This window comes from Mchenga conophoros, linkage group LG20, assembly GCF_057382185.1.
Source record: "Mchenga conophoros isolate Kocher_MC1m ecotype Shallow Benthic linkage group LG20, M_conophoros_male_GT1.1, whole genome shotgun sequence".
Classification (NCBI taxonomy): Eukaryota; Metazoa; Chordata; class Actinopteri; order Cichliformes; family Cichlidae; genus Mchenga; species Mchenga conophoros.
Window position 1 is genome coordinate 26737806 of NC_140545.1, and position 21122 is coordinate 26758927.

At 38.0% G+C, this 21122-nt stretch overlaps 2 protein-coding genes across 2 annotated transcripts; both read right to left on the minus strand.

Moving 5' to 3' along the window:
• Positions 1–80: 80 nt before the first annotated feature.
• On the minus strand, positions 81–12549 carry LOC146550960 (deoxynucleoside triphosphate triphosphohydrolase SAMHD1-like). Its single transcript, XM_085260186.1, has 16 exons — positions 12194–12549; positions 12003–12069; positions 10933–11005; positions 9511–9671; positions 8912–9027; positions 8607–8677; positions 7256–7414; positions 6462–6562; positions 6240–6348; positions 6052–6143; positions 5825–5940; positions 4950–5089; positions 3659–3754; positions 3368–3472; positions 3086–3223; positions 81–946 (listed from the first exon to the last, which is right to left on the minus strand). Exons 1-16 carry the CDS (start codon positions 12372–12374, stop codon positions 803–805), a joined length of 1869 nt encoding a protein of 622 aa, XP_085116312.1. The 5' UTR covers positions 12375–12549; the 3' UTR covers positions 81–802.
• A 3741-nt stretch (positions 12550–16290) lies between these two features.
• On the minus strand, positions 16291–21078 carry LOC146550961 (deoxynucleoside triphosphate triphosphohydrolase SAMHD1-like). The gene is made up of 14 exons (XM_085259927.1): positions 20935–21078; positions 20707–20843; positions 20361–20434; positions 19367–19534; positions 19168–19268; positions 18868–18967; positions 18685–18776; positions 18471–18592; positions 18239–18366; positions 17548–17577; positions 17379–17465; positions 17116–17223; positions 16924–17037; positions 16291–16838 (listed from the first exon to the last, which is right to left on the minus strand). The coding sequence occupies exons 3-14, from the start codon at positions 20400–20402 to the stop codon at positions 16821–16823; spliced, it is 1110 nt and encodes a 369-aa protein (XP_085116053.1). The 5' UTR covers positions 20403–20434; positions 20707–20843; positions 20935–21078; the 3' UTR covers positions 16291–16820.
• Positions 21079–21122: the final 44 nt, after the last annotated feature.

Below are 21122 nucleotides of genomic sequence, written 5' to 3' on the forward strand. Positions count from 1 at the left end.
TTACTTATTAAACTCCTTGCCTTGCCATGACTGGGAGCATGCTGCCCTCTAGTGTTCAATAAAAATTTCATACAGAAGGACATGGTTGAAGGAAAGTATTTATTTTGACAGGATTATCTCCATCATTTTGATTGTTTTAAATCGCATGTTTTAAAAATACATGTATTTTTAAACACAGCAAAAATCTGATGTTGATGCCCCATATCGTGGCAAGAGAAGAATCATTTTAAAAGGCGTCCCAAACACATTACCAATAAAATGTCTCACTGAACTTTGAGGTGAAGATGACAGTGAGCAATCTGAGATACAATAAGGAGAATAAATAAAACACCACAAAACAAAAGTCAAACCAACTCTCCAAACCACCCCAAGAGTAAAAGCAAATGCTCACTTTAAATATCATCACAGATTCATATGTAACATTTTGTGCGTGAAAGCCTGAGTTCTGAAAACAGCCTCAAACTTTAGCTGAAGCTGAATAAAATACCTAAATCCCAGCTATAAGATATACTGCCCTGAAATGTAGTCTGTGTAACATTTGAACTGACCTGATTCATCATTTGGTATCTAATGACATGATAAGACATTTCCCCCCCAGAGAAGTCTAAATTAAAACCATATTCACAAACAAACAAAAAACCCTGAGAAGTTCTGAAAGACATCTATGCTTCTTCTCTTTTTGAATATTTTAAACCTTTTTGATATAAAACAACTTGCTGTGTTCATCAGCACACTCCTCACAGAAAAATATAGCACACTGTTTCATCTGATCTTTCTCCATATGTAAAATCTCCCTCTCTCACTAGAAAAGCTTCGCTTTGGCCGTCTTTTTTCCATTTAAATTGACACAGTTTGCTTCTGTGGATGCGCCCTCTTCACTATCCTCGTTGATGTTCGACCAGCTGGGTTTCAGAGGAGTCAGCTCTGGGGCTATTATGTCTCCATCCTGCGTGAGAACAGAAACAAAAGATACTGATGTTGAGACAAGTGGTGGAAATAAACAAGTGATTGCAGGAATTGAAGGATCTGGAAGACAATTCTTCCTTTCTAGGACATTGACTTATAGTCTTTAAGCAAAAGACAGGAGCAGCAAGCAACTTATGCCTTTTTAAATTATGCAAAAATGTTAAAGTAACAAGGCCTCAGAGCATGTTCTATATGATTAGTACTGATACTAGATGTAAAGTAAAACTAAAATATCTCGATCTGTCACTTCCTTTAATGCACAGAGAAAATGTCTCTCTGCTGTTAGCCGGTGGAAGTGCTGTCAAACAGTTGCTTTCTCTTCAGCAACAAAAGATTAGTGTTTACCCTCTGCCCTTTCTAATATGGAGAGATGCCATTACACTACGGTACTGCAAATTACAAGTGTATAAATAGATACATGGAAAAATATTGCCTGGTTGTTCAGGGTCTGAGCCAGCTGTGAGCACCTTTTATTTACTTCAGCCTGCTGCTTAGAAAACAGCTGATTACTAAATCATCTAGCAGTCACAGAGCAGTTTTATAGATCCTCTATAGTGCAGTTTCTGGCCACGTGGCAAGTGTAAACTCAGTATTTACATTTCTCCTCGATTTTTTTTGTCTGTATATTTGGCTTTTTAGCTGCTAAATCCCAAGCTCTTCATCATTTCGTCACCAGGTTTAGCCTTATTTACATGTTTGTTACTTCTTCTGTACAAACTGCACCACAAATTCCCAACCATATAACTCACAGATGGCATCTCAGCTATTTGTGCTCTTTGTTTTCCCTCCACAAGGTTTCAGGTTGTCTTTATCACCATTTTGAGTATACTGAATAACAAAATTAGGGAGTTTGTTTTAGAATATATTGGTTTTTGGAAAATATTCAGGATGCAAATTGAGGTTTTGGTCCTTTCAAAGCATGGAGACTTTTTTTGTTTTTGTTTTTTTACAGGAATCACAAGCTCAAATATGTGACAAAACATTTCTAAGTCACATGACCAACCCTGGAAATAATAATTCTTTGTGAAAAGGCTTTTGTTTGCTATTGGTACAGTGTATGAAGAGCTGCCAGCTGCAGTGGAAAGAACGATATGCAAGTCACGAGAGGGAGTTCGACTGTTAAGTGATGCTACTTATTCCGGATTTAACAGCATATCGGTTTCAAATTCATACATAATACTTCGTAAACACGAATGCTAATGAGCTGTATGTTCATTATGTTAAAAAACAGAAGTGGCATTATATCTAACCTACAAGCAAACCACACAGTCTTTTAAAAGTTCTGTGTACAATTTTATTTTTTAATTGGCTCCTTTTGTCATGGAGGAGTAGAGAAGCAGCTCTCTGACTTCCATCCTGAGGCCACCACACTGGAAAGCTTTCCAGTGTTTTATGGACACACTTTCTAGGCACTGCCAAGAAATTCTGTCCATAAGAGCGATGAACAGAATATGTGACAAAAAGAAGGTCTGACAGAGTTCTACGCCCTCAGTGAACAAGTCTTGTGCCCTTATGGGCCCGATATACACTCCCACAGGGCACACTGTGGGAGGATACACCAAGCCTTTTCCAAGTCCACAAAGAACATGCCTCTCCAAGTTTCCTGGAGAGGGTGCAGAGCTGGATCAGTGTCCCAAAGCCAGAAAACAAAAAGCACACTGTTGCAGCTAAACAGTTATGTGGGACGTATAAAGGTCTGTGAATGTAAACACTTGATACAAATGTTAAAAACATCTATTATAGCTTGACTGAATCAGCTAATAATCTAACATAACTTACCTGCACACTCTGCAGATATAACATGCTACTAATGGCCTCTTTTTAGAATTTAAAGCACCAGATAATTGCAGCCGAAACTTGGAGATAAATTGCATAACTGCCGCAAGGAGAGGACAACTGTTACACATGCCTTTATCCACACATAATAACATATGGATAAAAGCAATTAGCACTTAAGCCCATGCAATCCACATAGACTCTTGCATTACCGCTGCAAGGCTGGAAGGCGTGGCAGAGAGGTAACAACACAGACCTATTCATTATGTGACTCCATTCAATATTTTAACCACTGTCGCTGCATTCAACTGCAATTCTTTACAGTGCAGCAGATAAACAGTACCTGAGGCTTTGAGAAGTTCCTGTCCATGCACCACTGAACAAAGTGCTTCTTGGCAGCCTCCAAAGTCTTATCATCTGTCTTCTTACAGTAGACCCTGATCAGCTGCTCAACAAAGTGCTCTGGAAGAAGTTTAGACACCTGACAAGAACAACAGCAGCCACAAATTACAGAGGCGGAGGGAAAGAGACACTCTTTTTTTAAAAGAAGAATAAATGAAAAACCAAAGGAAACGTGCTCATATATTCAAAAATTGAATTTTTCGCATCTCGCTTTACTTCTGACCTGATTCTTGCGTATCTGGATGGCTTTAGTCACATCGTTCTTGCAATAGAAACGCACATTGTTGATGGGGTTCTTCTCCTTCATCCCATAATCCATGACAATAACCTAAAACAGACAAAGTATTACATCGAGAAGAGCCTAAAGCCCCAAAAGTACAGGCAACACCCTGACTCCAAATATAACTAAATCCAATGACAAGCAACAAAAGCATATCCATATTAAAAAGAATCTCCCGGTTTTAAGGCCATGAGCAAATTATATGATAAATATTAACATTAATTAAAAACTCACACTAACTACGAAGTCCTCTGGCTGTAGATTGACGTCCTGGGTGCCGCTCTGAGGGATGGATCGGGCCAGGTCAGCTTCCAAGCTCTTGATCGTCTCCTTGTAAACAGCAAGAAATTGCAGAGTTAACAGATATATCATTGTATCATATTTTTTTTGTTACATATTATAAATAACTGAAATTCTATATATAGCATGTAAATAAAAAAACAAACAAAAAACTAACAAACACAGAACCACAGATTGAGCAATTTCTCATATCAAATCCATTTGGCAAAACAGCAGAAACATAACAGGCAGAGTTTTCCATTTCATTTTTTAATTAGCGAACTGCAAAATGTCAACATTTGGCTGAAACTTCAGTACTGATCATTTTCTTTTCTGTATGCGTCGGCGAACAGAGAATCTCTCTGTGTTTTGTTGTTTTGTTTTATTTCTTGATTGCACAAAACAAGCAACCGGGAAAGCTCGGACTGCAACTCACGTTATCAGCTGTCAGATTACGTTCATTTCAGTATTAACTGAAACATTATGTCTTTACTTTCAGGACACATAATGTCCCCTCATCACCACCATCATCATCATCTCAAAGTGCAAAGATAATTAGGAAGTTAAATTAGGAGGAGTTCATGCTTTCTCCCTGCATGCTGCAGTGATGAGACAGAAAGACGGCTGCTGTTAGTCTGCAAAGTAGGAAGATTGTTACAAACTGCATACACGGTTGTTGTTTTAGTGTCTTCTTACATCATTTGTGCTGTTGCTTTGCAGAACATGCTCATTATCAATGGAAACAAGTGAAAAGATCACCTTCCTCCACATTTAAGCTCAGTCTGAACTTAAAATTAAGTCTTTTGGCTTTTTTAACCACAAGGAGTTTAATTAATTACTAACTTCAGCTCATCTTTTACTTCACTTGGATGCTGCCTCTTTTCATCCCTCTGCGTGTGTGTAGAGTAGAGGCTGGAGCTCAATCACAAATAACACTGAAAGCAAGTGCGTCATTTTCAATATTTTTTTCTATTATAAAATTTGTTTGTTGAGAGAAAACAAAGGTGGGAGAACCTTGTCGGGCCAATAAACGTGCTAAACCTGCTCCTTTTTACTGGGATTCTGATTTACTCAAACACCCCTGCCATCTTTTGCATTTTACTTTCAATTTTGAAGGCAATTTTTTAACCTTTCTGAGCTATTTTGTTATGTATTATTTTATTGAGCAAAGTTGTTTTAATTTTTTGCATGCTTTGTTGCTAATTCTTTTGCTTTTATAAGAAATCCTCTAAGAAAAAAAAAATACCTGGGTGACAAGTATGGAAGTTTCTGAGGTAGTTTGGCCCAGACACTTGTAGAGGCGCCGGCAGACGATGTTGTGCAGGATCTGTTTCGCCTCTGCAAGCTCGGGGGAGGAGGAGTTGAGTATTTGTTCAAACACATTATCTACCAGGCAAACAAAGAGGGTACAGGTAAATAAAGAACCAAAAATGTCAGTATTTAAAAAGATCCTTCAATAAAAATGTGGCTTTACGGTTCAATCTCTCATGCACACGATTATCACAGAAACACAAATTAGTCTTTTTCTACTCATCTGAGTTACTTGACAAGCACAACACAAACTGTATTTTAGTGCATAAGTGGCTGGAGTTTATTAGTTAGTTAATTAGTTGATTAGAAATTGTACCTTAACACCAATCATAATGTTTCTTTTTTTCTCCATATATTAAAAGCGAGGTTCTTTAAACCAAACTGGTATTTCCACAAGTTCACCATTAATCACAGAGGCAGTTAACACAGTGCACAAACAGATCAAGGTTGTCTGAGAGAATAAAAATATTTACTGAGGGTTTGCCAAAACTCGGTAGTCACTAAACCTGCAGGTGCACACTTAAAAGAAGCCAGCTAGTTCTGCAGATTATTAACAAGTAATGACAAGCACAAGTAATAAATACTGATCATGTTTAATTTAGCAGAATTTTCTTGGATTATCAATATCGATAAACACCTTTACTATACTGTCACTTGAAACACAAGTTTGAAAGTTACAGGTTTTGACTGAAAAAGAAATTAAATTTTCTTTTATACAGATAGTTTTTGATGGGATGAAGTCTTGACCTCGCCTCGTTTTTTGTCCTGATGCACTACAAATATAAGCTAACAACACCCCTTCATACACACCTGTCAGCTTGGTGTAGGCCACCATGTCATCAATGGCTGTGGAGAGCGTGAACATCTTCCCATCTGTACCTTCAAACTGAAGGTGTGGGTCTGCTTTTAAAAAAGCCTCTGTGATCCTGGAGAAACATGTCCAACAGATTTTTACATGTGAGGACATTTTGCTGTGTACAGTTAGAGAATATAAAGCATGAAGCAAAGCAAAACTATTAGAGGGATCAGCTACTCACATAGTCTCTATGATGTTGCACACTTTGTGCTGGTAGGCTCTTCTGTGAAGACAGTTCCTGGTGTGGAACATGTCATATAGATTTCCCACTTCCTGTTGAAGGGAGTGGATGTATTTTAGTGACCAAATATCTTTTAAAACTCAAACTGCTGCTTAAAGTAAGCAAACAGATGCAACAAAATCTAGCACCTTGTCTCGAGTGCAGATGTGCTTCTGCCCGTCCACCTCACACACCCTGGCAAAGTTTAGGAAGCGGCTATAATCAAAGTTGTTATTGATGCCCAGGTGGTAACAGTCCCTGAGTTAAGATGGAGAAAGAGAAACATAAGGGAGATAGGTAATTAAATCTAATAGAAAATATACAAACTGGGAAATCATTTTAAAACAAAACACTAACTCAATAAGCCCCACCTTGCAAAATAGTCCCACTTATCTACGTCAATGCCATTCCTTTTGTTGGCCACGATTTCGTAGAGGAAGGACTTGTCTTTTTGACGGCCTTTATACGGCCACTGTGGAGATGATTGATAATATCAGAAGTGTGATTAAACAGGGCAGTTATCTGCCTCAATTTCCAGCTGCTGGGTTTTTATAGTGTCAAAAACAAATGCAAAAAAAATATACAAGCAGACAAAAAAAAACAACAAACAACCAAAGGAAAACATTAGGGGAAAGAAAACAAACCCCCCCCCCCCACACACACACACACACACTGTATAAAAGTTGTTTAAGTTCACAATTAATGTGATGGCACCAAATCAGGTTAATGGTTAACCTAATAAACTTGCACTTTATGCTAAAGGAGACTTTCCAATTGTCTTTCAATAATTACATTTTCAAAGTAAATTCATCTAAAGAATCTAAGAAAAAAAAGTTAAGGTTAAATATAAAAAACTAAACTTCAACAAGGTTTTTTTGAACCTGAAGATTTTGGATTAGTCTAAACCTTCAGCCTACACTGTAGTCTGATGTGCCCAATATAGAGAAACTCTAACAGAAGTCTCAACATAAAGACACAGTTTCACCTGTGATGGTATAACAATGCATTGCAGACACACACACCAGCGTGTAAATATACATACAGACTAAAGTGTAGATTTAAAGCAGGGCTCTAAATCCTGGTTTACTTCATACAGAAATCACATATCCGACAGTGGAGCGTTGAAGTTACTGACATGTTCCATTCAGGAATAACTGATAGGTACCTTTTTGCCCTTAGCTGCTGTTTTGTCTAATGGTCCAGCAATCTGCTCCTTAATGAAGTCCAGGTCCTCAGGCAGCACCAGCCCGTGCTCCTCCATCACAGGCCTCAGCCCGTTGGCCTCCACCAGGTAGTCAAACATGGAGAGAGAGGCAGTCTCATGCTGGGAGATACACAGTAGATTGAACTATCAGTGACTTGAAAGTGCTGACTTCAGAATAAACATGACAGGAAACAACCGTGAAAGCTCGTCTTATCTTTCACGTTTGCCAGACAGCATGCCTGTGGTCATAACGTACACAATGACCGTGTGCTTAGTGTTCTTATCAGCTCTCCTTATCAGTCTGAACACTACAATCGCTATCTTTGCCATTAACTGAGAAAGTTTCAAATCAAATAATGCTTTGTGCTTAGGTCTTGACCCGCAGTTGTTATAATTGCCAATAAAGAGCTTCTGTAAACAAAAATCGCCAGCAACTGCTGCAAATTGATCTTCACTGTAAAGTCAAGTGGAAATAATTTTCAGAACTATGATTTGATTTTAAAAAACAGTTTCAACTATCGATAGAATGAAGGGAGTTGAGCAGGTAGGCATTTTAAAAGCCTACATCACCAATTAAATGTTAACATTAGCTGGATGTCTTTAGGTAGCAGTGAAATTATTTACACAATAGCACTCAAGCTTCATTATCCTCCAAAGTGAGATGACTTAGACAACTCGAGGCTTTTCCTGTAACTTCCCAAAAGAGCCACAACAAAGATCGCCTGTTTTCCAGACAGTAGTCATCATCTGTCTGGAAAAAGTCAGATCCAGTGTGGTTTTATTTTTAAAAACATCTTGTTAAAGCAGTAACTTCCTAATTTTAAACAACTCAGAAACAGAAACATTATTTCCTTTAGAAATTATAACTAGCTTCAGGACTTCAGGTCAAGTATGATGGCTTTTGAAAAAAAAAGTATTTTTTCTTGCATGCTTAAATGCAAGTTCTGGCAAGTAGGTTGTAGATGTGACTCACTGGTGCTGATTCTCATTTCTTTGTTTGCCAAACAGTTTTATTAAGACTCACTGCAGCAGCTAAAACCTCAAGAAAACAACATGTCAACAATGCAAGAGTAGTTTCAGGGAAAATGAAACTGAGGACATTGAGAGGCTCCACGCTGCTACTGAGAAAAAGTGGAGCTACAAAAATATGTAATTATATATTTTTATTTTGGGTTACTCAGAATAAAGTGGTGCTGAACTACTGCGACTCCCTGTGTGGCTGATACTGCCCTGTATGCGGCCCTGTATGCGACCTTGTGTGTTCTCCTTAACTGCTGTTTTCATTTAACATTTGTGCCACAGAGTTCAGTACCTTCCAGGTTATACCAGGACGTGCTTTGGGGATGAACACACCATCGAACATGTGGGAAAATGGCCCATGTCCTAGGAAGGGAAAAGTACATAATGTGTTTGTGTTAACTTTGCTCCACTGCGGTCTGGTAAACAGATGATAAGAATAAAATAACACAGCTTCACTTTTATTTTAACTTGTGCTGAGACCCAGTAAGTAATCACGGTAAACGCAGCATTGGTTGAGCAAATTGCCTTTAGTCCATTTTAATTTACATCAGTATCATGTGACACGTTTTAATAAGTTTCTTTTATAACACCACTTACCCAGGTCGTGGCACAGCCCAGCGATCTGCACGCACAAGATGTCTCTGCGAGAGATAAGGAGCTCCGGCTGCCTCTCGTTTAGAGCTTTTACAAGCCGTCCAGCCAAGTAACCCACACTGTGCCAGGACAAAACAAAATCGCTAATTTCAAACAAGATACACAGTGAAACTTGATTATGTGATAAATTTCACTTTTAGTTTAGCAATTTCAGGTGTTTCAAGCAATGAGTTTATCTGAAGAAAGAAAAAAAAAAAGGTTGGCAAGGTTTAAAAATGTGCAACACATCTATGTTTCACAGTCATTGAAATGTTGACTTTGTGTGTTGTTATTCCACTTATTTTCTGCCATACCCATATTTGCCAGTATAACAGAAAGCTGTTATTAGCCATGAGGCAGGCAGGGCTGAATAGGTTGTTTGTCACTGTAAAATAAACTTGGAGCTAATTTTTCTGTGTGACCTGTGATAAAACTCTAATACTATTATATTAGAGAGAAGGATATGCTCTTCGGTATGATTTTACAGCTTTATGTGTAGTTAACAGCAAAACAAGATCAGTTTAACACTTCTCAATAAACAGTCTGTTGAACTAAAAACATACCCAAGCGAATGTTCGAATCGGTTGTGGGACGCTCCGGGAAAGACAAAGTAGGTCCCTCCTAGCTGCTTGATGTTTCGCAATCTTTGGAACTGAGGTGTGTCGATGATTTTGATGAGAAGCGGGTGTAACGCCACATGCCCGTGGATAGGATCGTTAAACACCTGGAAGCACAAACAATAACAAACAGTATGAGTATACCACCACAAAAGACATTTATGTGGCCGTACATACAGTATATTCAACACAGTGTGCAAATATGCTCAGTTTACACTTCAGTGGAAATGTTGGCAAACATTTCTATGGCTACGTTCACACTGCAGGCGAAAGCGCATCAAATCTGACTTTTTTGACCCTATGGGACCCATATCTGATCATGGTATGACAGTGTGAACAGCACACATCCGATATTTTCAAATCCGATCTGGGTCACTTTTGTATGTGGTGCTGAATCTGATACATATCTGATGTTTTAGAAAGCGACTGCTGTTTGAATGGTCATGTCCCATTAAATCCGTCTTTTACGTCACTGACACAAGACAGACGCCAATTATCAGCGCTGGAGAAGACATCGTGAACGCTTCCTGGCCATCCAGTGTAGATGTCAGTGAAACTGTTGGGAAGACAACGTTGGAGAAACGTGAACATTTTATTTGTACTGTATAATCTGCAGATTCTGACAGAAATCCCCAACTATCCTAAGCACCGCTCCTCTAAAACAGCAATAAGGATGATTATTAGGCCATATGTAAATAACAAAATAACTTTATAACTTAAAGCAAAATTGGGAAACGTAAAGTCTGAAACAAGTCTTTATATTAAGGGCCATCAGTCAAACAATACTGTTGGTCTGGGTGTAAACAGAACACGTTGTGTGTGACGTCTTCTTTTGCGCATGCGGGCCGCTTTGAGGGTCGTGAACGGTTCACACTAGAGCGCGTTTGCTGTCACATTTTATTTGTAGTGTGAACAATCAGACAAAAAAACCTTATGATTACCAATGGATATATTTATATAATCCAAATGTAGATGACTTCCAGAACCAAAAAGACTTTCTGAAACCCTGTTTTCAGCACACATGTTCAATTTTAATCTTTTATGGTTTGACTGAAATACAGCAATTAATTCTTAACATTTCCTGCCTGAAAAAATGGCAAAAGAGGTGTTATCAATATGGCTGCAGAGTGACAGGAATTTGGTTAATTTAAAAAGTTCTAAATTTTTCTTAGTAGAACTATCAGGTAGGTCCTTCTGCCAGTGAGGACAGAGAATGTCTTTCATTCAGAGACTGTGGTGGTGTTATGCCACATTTCCTAACAGCTTATCCAAATCAGGGTTGCAGTGCTCCACGTTTCCGTTTCCCAAATTGTGCGTTACTTATCTCCACAGCCTTGAAAGCGCACAAAACAGTGAAACAACTGTTACCTTGCTTGGCTCAGTTTCAATCTGCCACAGCTTCCTGAGGCTGTTTAGGATCCGCAGACGGTCACCCAGACACCTTGGAAGAATAAAATAGAAAAAGAAGAGGTAGAAATAAAAGTGAAAAAGTTGCAGGAATATCTGGTGAGATGCATAAAATGTCTTGCGTAATATTGATAAAATTAGAAACGTCCTGTGTTAGAGTGATGCTGAAAAACTAGTCCACCAGGTTGCTGTGAAAACAGAAGCAGAACGGGAGGCTAGGAATTCAGTTTTTGAGTTCTCACCTGTGGAACCAGTTCCACTTTGGGTTCAGAAAACACACACTCTTCTCAGTCTCTTCTTTTAAGATGAGACTTGATAAAGCTCATAGTTCTGCCTGGATCAGGTGATCCTGAATCATACCTTAGTTATACCGCAGCAAATGGCTGCTCCTCCCTGAGCCTGGCTCTGGTGTTTTTTTTTAATGGGTGCTGTACATACACACCAAATTGCCCTTCTTTGACACTACAGGTGTGCGCTGCTCTCTTTAATGGGTTAACCACCTGTGACACAAACTGATTGCTGATGTTTCTATGCATTTGTTTTAGGTCCAATAACTTTGACTATATTGATAAATAGCCTGTAGTAAGAAGATTTACGAAGGGTTATATGAAAATATTGAAATTACCATTTTTGCAAGTTTTGTTATGACTGAATTATTGTACCTACTTTAAGTTCCACACGGTAATCCAACCCAGTACTTTTAAATATATTAATATACGTGCTTTGTTTTATTTCTTGCAATTTATACAGCCCTGTCAGCCAGATCGCTTTTGAAAGAGACATTTTAAATCTCAATGACATGAAAGATATGTAAAAGTCAGCTTGTACCCTGTGACAGGGATGCTCTCTCTGAGTCAAAATGTATGCATGTACGTATGTATGTGACAGCTTACAGTTCAGCGTGTCGTTTACAGTGGTTTAAATATTGGTAATCGTTTTCTGGCAAAGAAACCGGAAATTGCTTTTTGGCAGGACACCAGACTTCCCCCAGTCCACACGCCCAACCCATGTTTTACAGAGGACGCACTTACTTTACGCCAATCTTCTCCAGGTCAGCATCCCTGAGATCCCGAAGCCCGACACCTGTGATTTTTTGTGCTGTATAACACAACAGTTTCAATGTAAGCTTAGATGTTACAATAAAAACAGAAGTCCGCAGATTAGCGCTAATAACATTTAGCTTCGAGCGCCTAATTTAAGATAGCAAAAGCAGAAAACCAACCCTTGAATGTGTCCACCCATTCTCCAAGACCTTCTCTTCGCAGGTACCGGCACATTTCCTCCACTCCCCACTGCGTGTAGTCCGAATCCGACACCCGGACCACTGACACTTTCTTTTCCGGCGTTTTGAAGCTATCGTCTGGGCTTGAAACCGCTGCTAATGGTCGCTTTCGGTTCTCCATGGTGAGCTAACAAACTGGCACCTTTTCGCTTTAGATGCGCAAGTTAAGGCACGACAAATTATAGCCGATAGCCGTTCTCCCGTCGACTACTGCAGCTGATCTGACAACTGTGCAGAGAAGACACGAGAGAAGTGAAAAATGCCGGGGTTTTGACTTTCCCCAGGGAGCCACAAAACATAGCGAAACACTAACAGCGCTTCCGGGGATTCCTTTCAAAATAAGACTGTTTTTTCACATGGCTGACCGACCAAGACGTTATGACTCATTGTTTTCTTTTAAAGATAAATTATATTATGCTCAGCTATAGGGATTTTTTAAATTGCTCTTCATGTGAAAACAACATTTGTGTGTCCAAATAATGTTTTCAGTATGCCATTTTAATGGGACATTGCAGCATAAAACCCATCTTAACGCCCTGCTTTTTGGGTGGCATAACCAAAAGCAAAGATCCCCCCAAAAACTATTATCGTTCCACATTTCCATCCCCCATCTAATCTGGGCTATTTTTTTTTTATTACTGACTGATCAGTAATGGCACTGCTAAATTGTTATTTGGGCTAAAAGTCTATGGTGTTCTCCACATGAGGCCCAGAAGTTATGAACTGGGTTTGGTATATGTGATGGCAAGTGCCATCTGGGTCTGCTATAACCAAATGTTAGAAGGTCTTGATGCATGCTCAGTCATCCACGTAAGTAAATCTCCAAAAGTTGATTCTGTTCATCTGGACGTAGCGTTTCATCACTCATCCAAGTGACTTCTTCAGCTGACTGCAGGTTTCCCCAATCTTATAAACAGTACATTTGCATAATGACTGAAACCAGCCCACTGAAGGAACAATGGGCTGGGAGGTCAGTTCCTTAATCTTAATTATGCAAATTCTCATGACCATTGATCAACAACCACTGAGATTGGGGAAACCTGCAGTCAGCTGAGACTGAAGAAGTCACTTGGATGAGTGACGAAACGTTTCTCCCACAAAACGCTACGTCCAGATGAACAGAATCAACTTTTGGAGACAAATGTTATAAAACACCTGATATCTCTGACATCTGGCTTGTACTGTACGGCAGACTTGTAGCTGACCTAATATTGACCCGAATCGAGAATATCACTCAGGGTCAAGTTTGACTTATAGGAATGGCACATTTGGGCCACTTTTGAGCCTGACATATCTGTGTTTACCTCAAAAAGTATTTCCATAAAGTTCTGGGTCTTTATGACAGCAGACTCTGAATACAAAACAAAACCAGAAGCCCGTAACTCAGACACTTATACACCAAAGATTATGATGTTGAATTATAAAAGTATCCAATGACTAAAGATGACTGAAAAAACAACAACAATTTTATTCCTGTTTTTCTGATACGCTCACTAATTCCCTGTTAAATTTTATAGATCAATAATCCCTTATAAAGAGTACTGCTAAAGTATTGGTTAATAATTAAATAAATGAAGAAGATCTTGATACGTATTTAAAAAATATGCAACACATTCTGCTTCCGGTCTATAACTCGCTACTTGCAGACAGCTTGATGCACGTGCCAAGTACTTGGATGACAAGTAGGGGGCGGAGCAAATTGCGATGAAGCGAGCATGGCTATTCAACTACGAAGTTAGTTGGGCCAGATTTTCAAACCGAGGAATTTATCTGGGCCAGATATTTTTTTTGAAGCCAGTAAGCAGCAGATCATGATCAATTTCAAACCCACACAACTGTATTGAAAAACAAGTAATTTTTTTATTCCTTTTCCCCTGTAAATCTGGTGACCTCACAAATGCACACCAAAAAGTCCATTTAAAAAAGGGGGCCATAACTAAACTATTTTTTGCACATTTGAAATAATAATAATAATAACAAAAAAAACATTTTGATAATTCCCTTTCAAATTAAAATAAATATTTCGCTGACCACTCACTTTTCCTGCCATGGATGGAGTCCCATCCGTCACAAGTATACAGACACGCTTCATATCCAAACCATTTTCCTCAAAAAGAGCTGAAATCTTCTCAAACATTATTTCGCCAGCTCTGTGTCCCTCTAATGGTAGTAAGCCGAGCAATTTCCCATCCAAAAAACGGACATATACGCACAACTGTGCATTATCAGTTCTGTCAGTGATCTCCTGCTATAGACATTACATCAGTTTTCTTCAGGTCATCTAACAGCATTTCAAATTCGTCTGACGCCAGAACTTCAACTCTACGAATATTTGAACTGTCCTACAGGGGTACGTTTTTAATAGCAGATGTCACACTTACTTTAATTTATTCATCACTTTTCACCGCATCCACCACGGCCAGCATGCAGTATTTCACCGTTTCAGAATCTGTGAAAGGTCTTTTTTTCTTCGCCAAGAAGCAGGAAGGGAAGATGCTGCAGCTCTCTCTTGGGCTGTACAGGACCCTCACCATGGTAGTACAACTCCGGTTGTAAGATTATTAAACTCGGTAAAATGAATAAGCATTTGTCAGTCCAGGCAGGGTTAAACCGACAGTTTTCATTGTCAGTTTCATTTTGCGCTTTAGGAGTGAGAAAGACATGCTGTTGTCGCATCATATATTACAATGATTGTTTAATATGTTTACATCACGGTGCATTGTGGGTTAAATATTGCTAGGCTGCTAGGAGTGTTGCATTCACAGTCTACACTACGCTGTAGGAATTTTTAAAATTTTTTAAATTAATTAATGAATAAATTTTTTGCGTTTTCTCTGTGTTTCTGCCAGGACAACAGGCAGGGCCACTCGCAGGTTGCTTCTGGGTCGCATTTGGCCCGCGGGCCGCCATTTGAATAGGCTTGACATAAAGTGACTCGGTGACGTAAACGCGTAAAAAAGGCGGTGTTATGTACAGTAACTTCATATCGATTAAAAACGTCGGAGCTGTCAAGGAGAGACGGTCATTATCATGGACGCTATGCGGTAAAGCACACGGATCAAACAACACTGTATAGTAGTCTGCTCTGTTCTTTAAATATTTAAAATACAAGTGTAGCAATTTTATTCTATTTACTTTGATTAATTAATTGAATGGTTTATAAAACAAGTAAAATAAATATTTGCATAGTTATAATTTTTTTCTCTAATTTCTTATAACTATATCTAATGATACTAATGTACTAATGATAACCCCATTTGAATCAATTCTACCATCAGTTTTGGTGCTTGCAATTCACTCTGATAAATGTAAACTGTAAACCTGCTGCTGGATTTTTAGTCATCCATTATACCTTGAACTTGTTCCTATTCACCATCAGTAATTTGATTTAGTGTTATTTTCTCAAAAATCATAAATATAAACCACATGCTTGGACATGTCTTAAAGCTCTACCTCAGTTTTCTAGTATCTGGCTGTGCACTCTGTCCCTCACCTTTTACTTCCTGTATGTTCTGCCTGTAGATGCTTGTTTGCAGTAGTAAGGTGTGGACCTTCAAGTCACCAGCTGTTGTTAATCAGCTGTTGTCATAAATACCTGGTGCCCACTCCAACACCCTGCCACATTGTAGACTGATGTTAAAACACTTAGCTGAATATGTAGCTGTTAAGAATAGGTGCATTTCTAGCCTGATAGCATCAGTGCTTCTTCCCCAGCCTAATTCCTGCAACCTCCCTCCTTTGGCTCAGCCTTGGATGATCTTTTTAATACCAGTTTATCATCTGTTATTGATAGGAGAAAATGCCCCATAAAATGGGAAATAAATGGCCTTTAAATTAGGAAAGTAAGGTAAACTAAAATGTTTACCTTTTTTCCATCGTTGTATGTATGGGAAGTCAATATACACTTTTATAAATATAGCATTATATCAAAATGTCTTCTTTTGGTGTAACTTCAAAATGATTCAACAGAAAGAGAAAAGGAGCTTTTATTTTGAATAGACCAGAAATCAACAAACACATCTAAACAGTAAAACAGCTAAAAGTTTCAATTAACCTTTGGTAGGTTTTCATTTAGAGACCCATTACATAATAAAGAATAAATTTTCACACAGTCAAAACTCACAAGAATACCCAATGCTTGTCTTAACCATATATTGATCAGAGCTGAGCTATATGATATAATATAATAGTGAAAATTGCGTGATATATAGTTTATTCAATACATGACTTGTTTTAGATTTTAGGTTCTTACTTCACATTGATACATATTGAAGAAAGTAAAAAAGCCTTGCTAACCACAAAACCATATCAACTGGAGATGTGGAAGATTTACAAATCATTCACTATGTAAATATATTGGTTATATTTCATTTCCAAACTAAACCACTTAGTTAAAATAAAAGACAAAAAACAAAAAGAAGATATTGTAAAATAGACAAAGTACTTAACTTTTATGATTTAAATTCCTGTTTCAGAATCTCTGCAGTATCATTAAAACTTAGTGTCTGAATGTTTAACATCTTCAGATTCACTGGGCGTCTCCTGGTGTTGCTTTTTTGACGTCACTCTAATTCTCCTCCACCTCCTGTATTTATATAAAGTTCATTAGTACAACCAAAAAGGCAAAGTTATAAATCTGTAATTTGTAATTAGGACTCTAATATTAATACCTTTTTCACAGCCTCGAAGCACTTCTTTGCATCTTCCAGATGCTTATCATTACGTCTCTTCCAGTAAACCCTAATATGCTTCTCAGAAAAGCATTCTGGGAGAAGATTGGATACCTGACAACAAGGACAGTGACATAAAAATGACAAAATATGCAGCAGAAAGTTGCCCTATATATGCACTGTGATTCTGACCTCTTCTGGCTTGATCTTGAATCCAATGGTAGGGTTAAACTTGCTGTAGAAATATGTATAGTTACGGATCGGGTCTTCATTTTTCTTTCCATAGTCAAATTTGGCAACCTAAATGAGAAGTGTGACAGAGAAGCTGGTGTTTATATTCACATGTAAATAATGGCTCATTGGAGGTTCGCAACGTCTTTTGAAACAAATGATTATTAACAAAATCCAAGATATTAAGAAAAGACTTATTGAAGGCAATTAAATTAAAAACTCACTTTAACTTCAAAGTTGTCGTTTTCATCCTGTTTTCCATCCTTAGGAATGACTTTAGTCAGTTCTGTTTTTAAACGTTTAGTCACGTCCTGAAGTAAGGAAGAGAGAACCTGAGCCTTTATCTTATTATTGATATGTTAATCTTGTTTTATAATGAATTCTCATTCTTACCTCTGCTTTCTCTTGGTCTTTTGTCTTGAGCTGAGAAAGTCAGAAAAATTGGAGTGAGAAGACAGAGATTTGTTCATTATTGGTAACAGTAAGAGAACCTTTACATTACACTCCTTCCACGTGTTTCTCAATTTTCAATTTTTTTTCTGTTTGAAACTGGACTTTTCTTAGATTCCTAAATTCAAGACTTTCTTAGGTCTTCCAAGACTTTAAAATATTTAAATCTACAGCTTGGTGTTTTAGTTCACACATAGAAAAAAATACTCAGAAAGTAGTAGTAGTGTATACCTGTCTAGCTCCTGTTAGGGCATGTGTGAAAAGGCAATGTCAGAAAAGTCAGTCACATATCACGTGCTGACACCAGGCTTTATATTACGGTAGGTTGATTTTATTAACAACAACAACAGGGAATAAACATGGAGATTAAACTGGGCTAATAAGAGAGGTTTACTGAATAACTATTAAAGACTATGTATTGAAATCCCTTTCATCAAGCAACATTAGCAACAAAAATTTATTGTTGCTAAACGTTTTTTGCAGCCATGCACATGAAAAACTTGTTCCATTGTCAAAACTTTTTGGCCATGACTGCATATTCATAATGTCAGGTTTAGAAATTGTAGATAAGAAAACATCTTCAGCTGTCAATAGTGAACTTGTAATACAAACACATGAAAATCTAACGGCAGACCTTTATTTCACCCACAAGCTGGTACAAATCTCGACACATTATCCTCTGTATAATCTGTGCTGCCTCCTCCAGAGAGGAAGGGGTGGAAGAACAAGCACCATAGTGGAGTATTTGTTCAATCACTTCATCTACAGAGCAAACAGAACAAATAAAGTGCATGTATAGACAACTTCAGATGTTTTAAAAGTTAAATGAGTAGTTAATTTTAAACACCACACTTCAAATCCTCTACCTGTCAGCTTGGTGTATGCCTCCTTGTGCTTTTTAGCTTCGGAGAGACAGCACGTCTTCCCTTCTGAGGATTTAATTTGGAAGTGTGGATCCTGATCTGCTTTTAAGAGAGCGTCTTTAATCCTGAATAAAAATGGCCAACATGTCAGTTTTAGGTGAGACAGTAGACAAATTAAATGTTGTGTAGTACTGACACCTGAACTACAGGTACTCACATAATCTCTACTGCCATTTTTACTCTGTGCTGGTAGGCTCTTCTGTGGAGAGAGTTTCTTGTGTGGAACATGTCATACAGATTTGCCATTTCCTGTTGAAAGCATGCCTATAGTTTAGTCACAGATAATGAGATAAATAGCTCGCTCTTTTCAAAATTAATAAAAAAAAAAACAGGTCAGCACCTTGTCTCTAGAACAAATGTGCAACTGCCCGTCCACATTACACACTCTGGCAAATACGATAAAGCGTCGATGGTCAAAGTTGTTCAGGTGGTGGCAATCCCTGAAATAGGAGTGAGAAGATGTGGATTTCAAAAAACAACCATTCCCCCCACAAAGAGGTTCAAAGTATTCCTGAGATTCTTCATATCGTGTAGTAAAACAAACATTATTGAATATTGTTGATGCTCAACAGGAACTGATACAGAGAAATTTAGCAATACAAGTTAAAAGAGGACAGTTTTACTGGATAGCAAGCTTCACCTTGCAAAGTAGTCAAACTTGTCCACATCTATTCCATTTTGTTTGTTTGCCACAATTTCATAGAGAAAGGATTTTTCATTGTTTCGACCTTTATACAACTGCTGTGGAGACGAAGCCAGAATAATAACATTAGGCACAGTTTTTTCCAGGAATAATCCTGACTGATTTCAAAACATTCACACAAAAAAACGATTGATACCTCATTCAGAGGTGAATTGTTCTTCACAGATCCTTTAATCATCTCCTTGATAAACACCAGGTCATTCTCATTGTCACCTTCTGTTATCAGTCCGTACTCATTCATCACTGGCGTCAGTTTATTGTCATCCACTAGGTGATCAAACATTAATATAGAGGCATCCTCATGCTGCAAGAACACAAAGACAAGCATTTTAATGATCACAGATTCAAAGTGGACCCCCCCTCCACCCCCCCAAAACAAATAAACAAAAACACAGGTTAACTTCTCAGGTAATAAGTAATCAAACAACATTTATATGCATTTCAAATTTCAAATGTAACAGTCACAATTCCTTTTACAAAGCCAACAGGTCTGACCTAACCTGTGAAATGCATGTTCATTGTTAATTTACCATTTAGTGGAACTGCTGTAGCTAATGTTACTTGGCAAATTTATTAATTAAATTTTATTTAAACAAATAAAAGCCCCATCATAATAGATGCAAAATATTGACAGCAGTAACAAAAGGAGAGATTTACTGTTCTTCTTTTCACCACCTGCCTGCACCAATATGATTTTGTTTTTTGCTTTTACATCCATCTAAATTAGTATTCTTCAGTTTCTTTTACAGAGGCTCAGATTTTCCTAACTTTGGACAGAGACAGTTTGTTTTAAGTTTTCAGTCTTCAGTCACAGTGGAGCTAACTCAGTGAACCTGTATTTATTCTGTATGGACTTTGGATTTCCTCCAGGTACTTCTCACATGATCCAAAGATGTGCATATTCTGTTAATATGTATTTGTCAATGGGCCATGTAAAGTAGAGAAAGTGCTCAAAGTGTGTGGAAATAAAGTTTTGTAGTGCTTCAAGTAGTCAATGAGATCAGAGAAACAGCGAAATAATTGCCGGTCCATTTCCATTTTTTTTCTGTATTTTTATATATGTTTCAGTTTTTGGAATGACTGCTACGAACCATTTCACACAAACTGAAACTAATATTTTTCTTTCTTACCTCCCATTTTTCACCATTTGGGTCTGCTTGAGGGTTGAACATTCCATCAAAGACATGAGAAAAGGGCCCGTGACCTTGAATTGAAGGGGGAAAAAAAGTTGAATGTGTGAACTTCAGATTGGGTGACTTGTGATAAATTCCTGTCAGGCACTGACAAAAATCAAATAAAAATCTATTTGATTATATTTGGTTATTAATACTTTTGTAAATTTCCAGGAAAAAACAGTCTCCTCCAACTTTCAAACAGAACAACTTGTTTGAAGGAGGGGTGTATGGACTACATGATGGAGCCACCTCACATCTTCAATATAATGCATGTAATACTGAAAAACTGTGTATGATTTACCCAGGTCATGGCAAAGGCCTGCAATCTGCACACAAAGGACATCTCAGTCATTGATGAGGGATTCTGAGTTCAGTGACGGCTCCTCTAACTGTTTTGCCCTCAAAGCTTTTACAAGCTCTCCTGCCAAATGCCCCACTCTGTATCACAAAACACACAGTTCACCATGAAACAAACTGAAAAAACAAACAATTTATCAAAAAATGTGTAACTCCAAACATGTTGACATACCCAACTGAGTGCTCAAAGCGGTTGTGTGACGCTCCTGGAAAAACATAATAACCGCCCCCAAGTTGCTTGATTTTTCGTAGTCTCTGAAACTGGGGTGTGTCTATGATCTTGACAAGAAGTGGAGGTAACTCTGTTATGCCCCCAAAAATGTGTTCTTTGTGTTCTCTTTATCTTGCTATCGTAGCTTA